The sequence below is a fragment of the Chelmon rostratus genome, chromosome 23, assembly GCF_017976325.1.
Source record: "Chelmon rostratus isolate fCheRos1 chromosome 23, fCheRos1.pri, whole genome shotgun sequence".
Taxonomy (NCBI): Eukaryota; Metazoa; Chordata; class Actinopteri; order Chaetodontiformes; family Chaetodontidae; genus Chelmon; species Chelmon rostratus.
The window spans coordinates 8667585-8679478 of record NC_055680.1 but is presented as its reverse complement, the minus strand read 5'-3'; the positions used below and the strand labels follow the sequence as shown (position 1 = coordinate 8679478).

At 42.0% G+C, this 11894-nt stretch overlaps 1 protein-coding gene across 4 annotated transcripts in view; it reads right to left on the bottom strand.

Moving 5' to 3' along the window:
- Nucleotides 1-427: 427 nt before the first annotated feature.
- Nucleotides 428-11894, bottom strand: part of LOC121626314 (inactive ubiquitin carboxyl-terminal hydrolase 53) — a 39759-nt gene continuing 28292 nt past the window's right edge. For 3 of the 4 annotated variants that reach the window (XM_041964757.1, XM_041964756.1, XM_041964755.1), the window contains exons 12-17: nucleotides 11517-11663; nucleotides 8699-9488; nucleotides 7737-7804; nucleotides 2857-2923; nucleotides 2030-2763; nucleotides 428-1928 (exon numbers count right to left, since the gene is read on the bottom strand). In XM_041964757.1, coding sequence (XP_041820691.1) covers nucleotides 1852-1928; nucleotides 2030-2763; nucleotides 2857-2923; nucleotides 7737-7804; nucleotides 8699-9488; nucleotides 11517-11663 — 1883 coding nt within the window. In that variant the 3' untranslated portion in view covers nucleotides 428-1851. The remainder of the gene's footprint in view (nucleotides 1929-2029; nucleotides 2764-2856; nucleotides 2924-7736; nucleotides 7805-8698; nucleotides 9489-11516; nucleotides 11664-11894) is intronic. The other variant, XM_041964758.1, reaches the window with a different exon arrangement.

The following is an 11894-nucleotide window of genomic DNA, read 5'->3' as shown; positions in this document are numbered from 1 at the left end:
TGAAACACATTTGTGTTCAAATGAGCATAACAGATCATAACTTACCCAAAGACATGACAGCAGGAAACACTGAAGGTTTTGCGTCAAAGTCAAAGGTGACACAAGTGTTCTGACTTGTTTTCCACATCGCTTTGCAGCCTGGGGATTTTTTGTTGCACAGCCAGTACTTATATGAGAAGGTGCATTAAGGATACATAACAGTAGGTGGCAGCAAACCACTATACTTCCCAACATTTGTTGAATTCAATGACCACCGTTTTTGTTTCAGTTGGAGTTATCTACTAATTGACAATGTTAATCATCACATTGATCAAAGACCAGATTTCCTCCTACTAAATAATAAAGATTCAAGACCAGCACTGCTATGTTCTCAAGTTTGTGCCCTTGAACATAACGTGGCTTGACACACAGATGTGGTTAAATAAAATCATTTATTTAACAATTGTTAATCAATAAAAATAAAATTAAATGTTACAAAAATTCTTTAAAATCAAAGAATTGTACAAACCATGGCTCTAATTTATCCTTGTCATGACATAGAAAAATACAAAAGGCACTGTGCATTAGAGTCTGTTGCATATATATATATACACATATATATGTGTATGTATGTATGTGTATATATATATATATATATATATATATATATATATATATATATATATATATAATAACCCCCCTCAAAAGCAAGCCCTGTCTAACTCTAGATGTCCTGTCAGTGCAGACTTGCTGCTAATCGGAGCTACTTTTAAGAAACAGGACAGAAAAAAAAACTGATTCAGCTAAGAGAAAACTGAAGTTTACGACTGCAAGGAGTGTGGAAAGTAAAATAATCAACCAGAAATACAGTGCAAAGACATAAAAAATACAGTAAATGCGTAAGGATGAAGGGATGCGTGCAGGGGTGTTTGTGAGGAGCTAAGAACATGCCTCAATTTTATGTGCCAGATACTTTTCAACCAACAGCAATCAATTTGACATATTAATTCATTGCCTTATAGCCCCTGGACACCTACACTGGTGGCAAGAGATATTTTGGTATGTTAGACCTTCACTGCTTGAAGGTTGGACAAAAGAAAAAGGGAAAAAGACAAAAGAAAAAGCTATGCGTGTTGTTTGCGGAGGTCAATAAACTCCTTGTACCAAGAAGAATCTGAGTCTTGCGAAGAGGTCTCATCAGCCAAAAACCAATGTGGGTGTCCTGGAGTGTCACATTCACACAGATCCTTGGGATCCATTTTTAAGTTTAAGAGTGCCCAAAATTTTGAATTACTTTCCAAAATTTACAAAAAAAACCCATGTTCTGAATATTACAAGAACCTTTAAAACCCACTGAAAGGTGCGAATGTCAAGAACAGATAGAACTGGAGCAGACACCTCATAACACTGAAACGGGAGTAATTCAAGAAGTAAAAGCTTCCATGGAGTAAGAGAAAGCAGTACTGCAAGACATCGGTTATTTCTTCATGTAAAATAATCTCATGTGGTAAAGTGGCTTGTTTTCGGAAACATTTGTGACTAACCCAACCCTTTGCTTTTGTTGCTCCAAAAGTCCAACATGATCAACAGCAAATGTGTTTCTTTCTCGGTACCTGCTCTCGACTGTGCAAATTCACTATTCATTCAAAACTTCCAAACCAGAACAGTGATACTGTAGCTTTAAAGGACACCTGCCATTCTTTTTACAATCTCTTCAGCATCCAGTTTTATGTCCAACTTTCTTTTATGACAAAAGTATATATACTCAAATCTCAGTTAGGACTCAAACTGTGTAGCAGTCATAGTGTATAACAGTTCATTTTGGCATCCAGTCACTGGATCAGACATGGTCTATTGATGCTTTTATTAAAATCATAGGTAACCATGCTCATCAAGTCCCTTTGGAGTAACTGGGTTCCACTTTGCAGTGGTCTTCGTTGTAGAATATCCTGTAAGACAAAAGCCAAAGATTGAATCAATGCAAACATTTTAAAAAAGTTAAAAACGTGATGAAAATAGTGAGAATAGCATCAATAACAGGCTACGGTACCTGATTCTGATCTGCTTTTGGAAGGCTCTGGTGGCTGAACATCTGGCAAAGGGAGCCCCCTCCCTTCAACATCACTCTCCCCTGATGATGTATGATCCTCTGCTTTCATGTACAAGGCAGGCCTCTTGTGATACTTGGCCCGGTAAGTGTCCGTCATACAGTTATCCACAGAAAAGTAGGTGGTGGGAAGGACCATATCTGTCAGGCCAGGGGAGTCTGTACCGTCCTCGTGTCCGGGCTTTGGACTGGGTAACCTCTCGTCACAATCGCTGGCCGACAGATCGTTCCTGTCCTGGTCCAACGACCCCGACTTGGAGCTGGCATCTGATGAAAGCCTGTGCTCGGCAGGTGTCTCAATCCACCGACGGAGGGTGGTGTGCGAGAGGGGGGACAAGCCATTTTTGGGTTCATTGCGGGGGCTCGACCGTGATGGCACCTCCGGCGGTTGGGAGTGAACGCCAGATGGGTCAGCGTGGCTGCTGCCAAAGGTCTTGGGGGGTAAAGGTGGGGGATAGTTGTGCGAGAAAGGGTCACCGTAGGCAACAGTGCCAGTCTCTTCTTGTTCAGAGAAAGGTCCAGCAAGGTCATCTGAGCTGTTCCACTCAGAGCTGCTGGTCTTTGCCAAGTAAGGAGGCACAGGGCTCACAGGGCTGCCGTCCACATCTTCCTCTCGTTCATTGTCCAGACCATTGTTCTTTTCCAGGATCCCAGGAGTGTATCGGAAGGCTCTTCTTCTGTCACACAGCAAAAAACAAGCATCAGGATTTTAACTGTCCTTGCGGCAAATCAACTCCTACAACTCACTTATTCAATTTTCTTTTTTTTACCTGTGTATTGGCTGACCAGACAGGATGTTTGCGTCTTGTAGATCTGGAGATTTTCTTCCTTGTTCACCTAGACAATAATAAAACCTCATGAGCATTTTATATCACAACACACCAATTTATACATGCATGCTCATCACAACCAGATGGTCAAAAACAGAGCTAGGTAACATCTGTCATGGACTTTTATTTGAACATTGCTACAATATTTTTTTTTCTGTCTCTCCAGCAAAGACATGTTATCTAACAGGGGTCACGGTGAGGTCCTTTGCCTGGTGCTGGGAGAGGAAGTATCAAAGCAGCTAGTCTGGCAGAGTGCCCTCAGGCCCCCTGTGTACCACTCTGACTGTCTGATCCAGCCAAAGAACATGGCCCCTCAAAGGGAATTTGGGTTCATATCCAGGCCCCGTTGGCTTTGAGCTAACAGTGCTAATGAAACAATAAAGACCCTGAATGAACTCTGGCAGATTTAAAAGTTGGAACATATGAGGACTAATGAAAGAAAGGAAAATTCCATAAACCTATTAGGGTCAATCAGGCCATAATGTGATGTCAATGAATTGTGCTGCAATCATTTTGAGATATTAACAGGAGCGAGCAAAAATGCATATTTAGAAACAGGTCTCTCGGTGGGGGCTGGTGTGGAGCTTAGCCAAGTTAGCAGGGTGGGTGTGATTTACAAGGCCTGAGACAGACAACAGCTGACTAACAGGACAAGGAAGAGAGTGAGTGGCTGAGGACCATCTGTGATGTGTCAGCATCCCCTCCTTTTTTTCCCTGTGCTCTCTCAGAGCATTAGTGGCTAAATCCTTTGTGCTGGCATGCAATTACGCCGGGGTCAGACTCCAGACTCCAGATCCCCTCCACAACACTATTGCATTTTTAAGCCGCTAAGTCCATGTGGCAATTCACAATTTGATGACGCTGATCTGCAATGTTGGCAAGCAAGCGTAACAATATCATTCTCGCAAACAAAAAAGGGATGCAGTTTACAATGCTTTCTTCTGAGAAAATCCCCTCATCTTTACGGTCACGTGTGCTGTTGCCAAGAGAAAGCCAGAAGGAGAAAGCAGCTGGATAACAAAACAGCAAGGAGGCCGTGTTGTTGGGTTGCAAGACTGCCTGTTACTGTTGAAATCAAAAGATTGTTCAGCTATCAAATAATCGCTATGATTCCATCCAGTTCTTCAGGTTCAGAGTCTGGCTGAAAACATTCATTTCTGTGGAATTTTGGGATCACTGCTACAGCTGGGAACGCCAGCAAAACAGATGTACTCAAGGTGTCCTGCTGTTTACATGGCCTACTGCACTTGCCTGGGAAACCGTCCATGTACTGTGATTGCATGGATTAGGCTGTGGTTCAGTGGCATTTAATGTACTATTTAAACTGCACCAAGCGGTGTGCAATAAAATTTCACTGACATTCCCATGCTAAGTGGAAAGCATAAAGCCAAGGTGCTAAATGGGATAAAAGAAAGTGCATTTGTCTCATATGCATACATATCTGTTTCCATTTGCTCAATGTGTGAGCAGCTGTGCTGTGTGTGCGACTATATATCCATCTTTTAAACACTTTTTGAGTATAAAGACACTCTACTCATGTAAATCACCTGTCTCTAATCTTATTTTAGCATAAAGGATCACTCCGAGGAAGGTCCAAGAGAGGTGCCTGTTGGGGCCAGCTCTTACCCGCTAAAAGTTATGAGTTAAGGCGAACAGAGAAGTGACCTGACTTCATTTCAATTATTCCAGCTGCCAGAGTGTAAAACTCCCACAGGAAATAGAAAATCTGCCTCTATGCAGACCATGAAAGCAAACACTGCCTGGGGTTTCATAAATCGTACATGCAAAATTTCCTGACAGCCCTTTGAAGTTTTGTTGCTGTGACAAAGACAAAAACAAAAAAACAAAAACTCTACACATTTCAGCTCGAAGGCTGTCAAGTCGAGATTTGTAGTTCTCTGCGTTCTGCTGTCTGGGGTACTTCAAATTCCCGAACTACGTGGGAAGAAAGAATGCAAAAAATGTCAAGTTTTCAACAATTTGATCTGTCAGTGGCTGGAACTCCAGAAAAGTCATCATAAATTCTTAAAAATCCTTCAGAATAGCCTTTGTTTCTGTGTGTATTGATATGACAGGCATGGGAACATTAACGCAAACCAGAGGTATCACACCAGTCTCTAGCTTGTTGAGTGGCATCAATAGAGGGGCTAAGCTGAGTCTCATCACATCTCTCAACATGCTAGCTCATGGACACACTTTGCAAACAAACACAACGGATAACAAATCCATTAAATCGGATAAAGGATAAAATTCACCATGATCCCCCTTTTTTAAAAATCTTTTTCTGAACTTTGCATCACAAGCATTGTTTCAGATAGGGACACTATCTTAGTACAATCTATGATCATATGGGATTTTATGAATATGAGGGCAAAGTTAAGGAGACAACTCTTCTGTTTATATCATTATAACTTTGAGGATGAGTCCTAACAGCCACTCAAGTGTGTTTCTATGGGCTCTTTATGATGACTGTGGGGGCCAATCAGGACAAATTGAAAAAAAGGTGTGATTTACTGTCAAGATAGCAGGTTGAAGTTCACCGATCTCCTGAGAGCTATGACCTGTCACACTCTTATCGAAAGGATGTTCTGCTGCCATTTTGCTATCATGCAGCACGATGAGATTTATTCACAACAAGGACAAAAGGTTGTCATTAAGTAACTAAGAAGGGCCCCGACCCTAGACGCACCTTCTTTGATGCAACAAACGGTCATAAGAGTGAATGCCTGTGGTCAAAATGTAAACTGAACTCCTCACAACAGCCCGCCCACATCTGTGTGCTTTTAGAAAGGATTTTGGACTTTAATGGACTACTGGAATCTGCTCAGCCTTCTCTGAAACTGCAGCTCAAGCCAGACTACCACTGCTGACTTTAGGCCAAATTGACTTTGGACACATTTACTGCAGCTTGTCAATACAATTTGCAGACAGCTGGGCGTAAATATCCTGTACGGGTTTTAAAATAGCTACTGAAGAATAAACCTCAAAGGACCTCAAAGGCAGGTTCAGGTTTAAAAATTAATTATTTGCCATACAAAAGCATTCAAATTAATCAACACTAACTTAAAATACAGGTGCAGATACTTTCAAAATACAAAAATCTACAGAAATTTTCCAAATCAAAGAGGGGGCAAGTGATTGAATGTGGTTCAATGTTTGATCTGCACACACACATGTCATATCTCCCTAAAGGCACTAGGGGGCAAACTGCCTGAGTGAGTAAATAAAAGCATTACTGCGTGCACTTCATATAAAAATGCAACACTCTACAAACGCCTTTGTACTGAGTCTGGGTTTGTCCAATCGACTCTGAACATCATAACTAATTTATGAGTCTAAATCATTTCAGGGGAAATGCTTTATAAAGAACTGTACAAAAATATATCAAATATGATTTATTGCAGCATTGAATAAATAACCACTCCTGACACGGAAGCATTTGTCGCTTTGCCAGGGATTCTATCACATGAACCGCTCTGCATGTGCAGATGCTCACAGGCAAATGACGAGACCAGCATTCAACACTATGCATTTCTGCTTCGGTTTCCCCAACTCACTGCACTTGTATGAGAGCTATTTTTAACTCTGAATAAAACTAAAAGACAGATACAACTGTAGCGGCTGTTTCTCTGCTGTATTTCATAACTCTTTGGGACCCTGAAATAACTGAAGTGCTACAAAACGGCATTTTCGTTGCATCATGTTTGAATACCACCTTCTGACAGGCCCAGTCATGGCATTTTCTGCCCGGCTGGGCACAGCTGGGTGGCCCCTACATGCTCACTCCTCTCCGCCTCTTATTCAGGATTAACTCAGCGTATTCCTGCTGAGGGAATTAGTGAGGCATTTTTCGAGATATTTGTTAATTTAGAAGATATTTTCTGTGTGCTGATACTGTGTAACACAAGCAAGCATGTGCTAGATAAAGAATGTGAAGGGTGTCCAGGCGACAAACCCCCTAGAGCTATTCATGTCATCTAATCTCCTTCCATCCTGTCTGGAAGATAAAAATAACTGTTAATGCAACTATGCAACATGACTCATATTCTTGTTTTTATACAGATTTTTGTTTCTTACAGAACAGTAGTTATGTCCAAACTGATTCTTCCCCAGATTTTGTATCCCCACTGATCTAAAAGTTGTACTTTCTGGTGCAAGAGGAGATTATTCACTGCATGAATAAAGTCCATGACATTTTGTTTTGTATTTTTTTCCACTATTTCTCATTTTTCCTTTTTTGTGTGAAGGAGGATTTATTCCTGACGATGAAGTTGAAAGTGTTTCACTTAGCATTGAAGGAGATAACCAATATCATTTTGAAAGGCCAGTTTTCTACTTTGGTTGATGTTTCCTTTAACCATGGACATTTCTCTACGTGCTGCGTAACATAAAGTTTACTCAGGAAAAAGGTCAAGGCGAGCCAGTGAGGAACCAACGCACACTTATTTCCATACAGTATCCCTTCAATCAGGCTGTGACCTTAACACTACTGATGGAACAATAAATCAAGGAAATTGCTTAGTACTATCTTAATGTTTCAGATTCTTACAACACACGGAAGTCTACTGGGTCGAGGAAATTTCTTTAATGCCAGGGCCCAGCCTTTGTTAAAGACTAATACTTAAATTTGTGACTTATTTCCACAATGTCACACATAAAAAAATCTATATTTTTTCTGGATTTATATGTGGAAATTACAAAAATCATGGCTCAATATTTTACATTTTGTTATGTTCTAATGAAACCCCTATCCTTCACTAAAGCAAAGTTACTGGTGTGCAGAAATAAGAAATTATGCTAAGTGTGAGAGAGTTGCTTACCAGTGGAAAATGTAGGGTGCAATATGTCAGCATTCAAATCATCACTTCTTCTCTGAGGGAAGTGATCCCTGAAATACAAAATAAATTCAATTACTCATGCATTGTGGATCGCCACAAGATATTTCAGCTTGATCTTTTACCAACCACTTAAAAGTGCTAAGAGGGACCTGTGCTGTGAGCAAAAAAGTGGAAATACTCTCACAACCTCAGTCTAAACATGTACTTCTATCATGAATGGCTTACCGTGGTGTAATCTGATATGAATTCATGCAACATTCTCTTCAGCACATGTACATCTGTTTTTCTTTCCTTTTGCTGTTAGTAATGTTTACTATGTGGCACTATGTGTGGTGTCCTTTTTTTAAGTATCTGCTATCAAATGCATCAAAATGTTGTAATAAGCCAAATGAAAACTGGTGGGAAAAAAACAAAATAATATTCAGAAGTTTCTACATTTTCAGTGGCTTCAGAGTCAGAGTCACAGAACATCTGAACTATATGTTGAAGAATTATTAATCAAAGGAGCACTTTACCAAAATACTTTCAAGAGATAGGCTTGAATAATGCACTAGCAGTTGAGGAAGTCAGCGATCTGCTGGATCTCCCCTTTGAGTACGGGAGCTGTCAGCTAGTGGGGATCATTATCTCCAAACAAGACCTGTACTACAAAGCCAACAAGTGACAGCCCAGCATAATAAGGCTGGTGCATCTGCCTTGTGTGCATTTATGTTAAATGGGTCTTGCTATTCTTAGAACAGTTTGTTTGTAATGTTTAATAATTTAAAAATGGCAGCACTTTTGAGACTCAGATCCTTAAATGAGTCGGGCATGTGATGACAAAGCAAGCATTGTGCCGCAGGCATCACACAGCAAAAATTGTGTGATGATTTCTGCGTCATACTTTGCGGTGCCAAGATTTTGCATCTTGGCTTGTAAAAATCTAGATCTAATGTCCATTTTACCTTGTCAGGTGCAGCTCAGGTATGGGCCGCAGGTCCTTGGAAGAGAGGTTCTCCACCACAGGTGAGTCAAGATTTGCTGAGCCGTTGCTTAGTCTGTCACTACTTTCATAACCAGATTCAGTTCGCTGGATCTTCCAGTTGTCATTCCGGACTTTCAGAGTTGCTGAGCCCTTTGACCGGTCCTTGTCGCTGTAGCCGCCCCGGCCATCTGAGTCCAGGGAGCTCCGGCTGCCGCCAGTTTCGTGCCTCTGCTCATCCTCATAGATAGTCATTAGGCTCTTGGGTTTGCGTTCTTCTCGGCCTCCCCACGTAAAATCTCTGTCCTGCTCTCGGTCACGGGAGGGCGACTGACTACTGGGTCTTCTCCGGGGGCTGTGCTGCCTTCGCTCTTGACTTATCGAATTACCACCGCTGCTGCCACTTAAAACGCTGTCCACATTTAGCGCTTCTCGCATGGGCTTCCACGGGCGGCTGGACCTGCTGCGGCTGTTCCCCCCACTTCCAGGACGCTCTCGGGAGTCTTGGCTGCTGTCAGTATCGTATCCGTTGGAGAGCTGGTCTAATCTCCGGCTGCGGTGACCACTGCTGTTGCTGGGCACGCTCGGCAACACCTGGACCCTCGTGTGAGAGCGAGGGGGCTCATGTGAGGACCGTCCACCAAGGTGAGGTGTTCGCTCAGTCCGACTGGGACCTTTTCCTTGGCTGCTGTACAGCCGAGTTTCCAGGTGTTGTTTGAAGCCATTCTCCGGAGGGGAGGCAGAGCGGGAGTAGGTCCTGTCCTGACCTGGATCTGGTTTTAAACACAGGAAGAGAGCTTAAACTATGAGAACAGCAAAACACACTTTGAACATATGCTTTTAATCAATGATTCAAGACTGTAAAGCTTTACAATATATCCACTTAACTTTCCTCTCCTCTAAACAGCAAATCAAATTTGGTAGCAATTAAACATCTTTTGTTTAAAGAGTGTTGTACACGAGGGAAATATCATTTGATCGCATTTCCTGGTCCTGATGCCAAAAGATAGTGCTAAATTTGACAAAACCAAAAACAGACTTTCATTGACACCAAGACACAAAGCTGTGCTCTCAAGCAAGGTGCAGGTTGGGCAGAAAGTGAGGGAGGGGCATGACAACATCAGGGTTACTGATACTTGTGTCTGCGGATGACAGCGAGGTGTAAATTACGACCGTCAGGAGTCGATTTTCACCCCTCGTGTAAACAGAAGCTAGCCAGCTCACGTACAGACATTCATGCAGATACTGATGATAAAAGGTTCCACTCTGGTGGTGTATTTTGTCTGTACATGCATTTCCAAATGCCATCTGACATGTCTGCACATGATAGTGTGTTACGGATGTGTGTCTGCTACTCCAAGGACACTTCCAGCCATAATAGCCACTTTCAAAATATATGGCCAGACATCCTTCCAGGAAACTGGTGTCAAACTATACATGCGCCCACACACCCTTATTTATCTACAGGGCAGTGACATTTCCGAACAGAGCTCAATTGTCTGCAGAGGTTTTGTTTTAATTTTGTGCAGAAAATCAAAAAGATCATTCTATTAAATTTTCATGGAAAATGTGGTGTTATAGTTGGAAAAAAAGCATCAGTACTCGTACAAGTATTTTTCCATGAAAGTAAACTTGTCTTGTGCGAGTCCTCATTTAATTGGAACTTTCATCTATCTAATGCAATTTAATAACTTTAAGCTGACAATGCTTTAATCAGTGGCTGCATGCTTTGTACTGGAGGAATCTGATCTGTGGCAATGTCATGTTTGAAGGTAGAAAAAGTGAATATAATGCTACATATAACTGTCAGTCCTTGGAAATATGCCCACAAGAGATGGCGCCCCCATTGCTTTGGATTTTGCTGACTGTGCGACAGAGTTAAATCATTTTAAACGTTTTTGCTCGTATATATGATACCGGTGTGCTTTACAGAGTTTCAACAGTACACAAGGCCATGGATCATTTTGGAAAAACAGTAACATGTCTCCATCAGTGAGAGAGATACAGTGAAAGATACATTAAAAATACCCCGGGCTTAACTCACAGTCCAGTATGAGCAGCAAAGTTGCCTAAGCTTTTTTCCTTCCTGGAGAAGACTTTTTAGCCAAGCGCTAGCCAGGCATGAGCCACGCTGCTGTGAATTGTTACATTAACTGTAGTGTCATCTCCAGCGTCACCATTCATCACAGCAACGACACTAGCCTCCTTTAGCCTACTACTATCAATCATAATGAGACGTGAGCTCACTGCTAACACAGGACGCGGCTGTTGACACAGTGGATTGGGGAGCATGTTGCAATTCTCCATAATCCCTTCACTGATACTTAATTGAAAGTAGTGACGAACTAAAAGAGTATTAAAGGAGTGGACCAATCAGCCTACTTATTAGAACCAACACACACACTTGACTTGTGTTTCTCACAAAGGAGGGGACATGTGAAAATAGTGGGAGGAATATGATTTTAAATTCAGCCTATAATTAAATGATACAGCATTCATCACTGTTTTGTTGGATCTGCTTAGTCCACAGTGTATGTTTGTTTGTAAATGCTTCTCTAGACCACAGAGAGGGGAACCAATGGCTCTCAATATGAGAGAGTGGGATGAAGGCAGGCTCCAACAGACGTCAGCACTTAATCCCCTTACTGACACATTGCTCCTGAACTGGCGGTTACATAAGGGCTGGGGAAATAAAAGGCTAGGATTTTTTACCTTAAAGCCTGGTAATTCTCATGTGTGTTTATGTGTGGCGCTGCATGTGCTGTCCACATTTATACATCCACTACCTATCTGCGACCAACCTCTGTAGCGTGACTCCAGCCTCCGTTGACCGCTCCTGTCAGGCTCTCTTCTGGATGGATGCATCCCACGCACCTCTCCTGCTCTCTGGGCAACTTCTCGAGAAATGTCCCTGAAGCGACTCTTGGGATCGCTCGTGCCAATTTTCACTGCAAAACAGAAGAGATATTCCAGCATGTAATTCATGCTGATTTTGTTTTTCAATCTCACTCGAACCTCTGCAGAATCAGGTGGGGACTTCCACCACTGCAGAAACCATGAAAAGTATTTTTGTCTCAGTGTTCATATTGTCACTACATCCTTTTCCTTCTCACTGGTTTCCAACTCCAGTACCCCCCAAGGCACAGAGCAGTTGCTGAGTGTGTAGACAGAGGTGAACT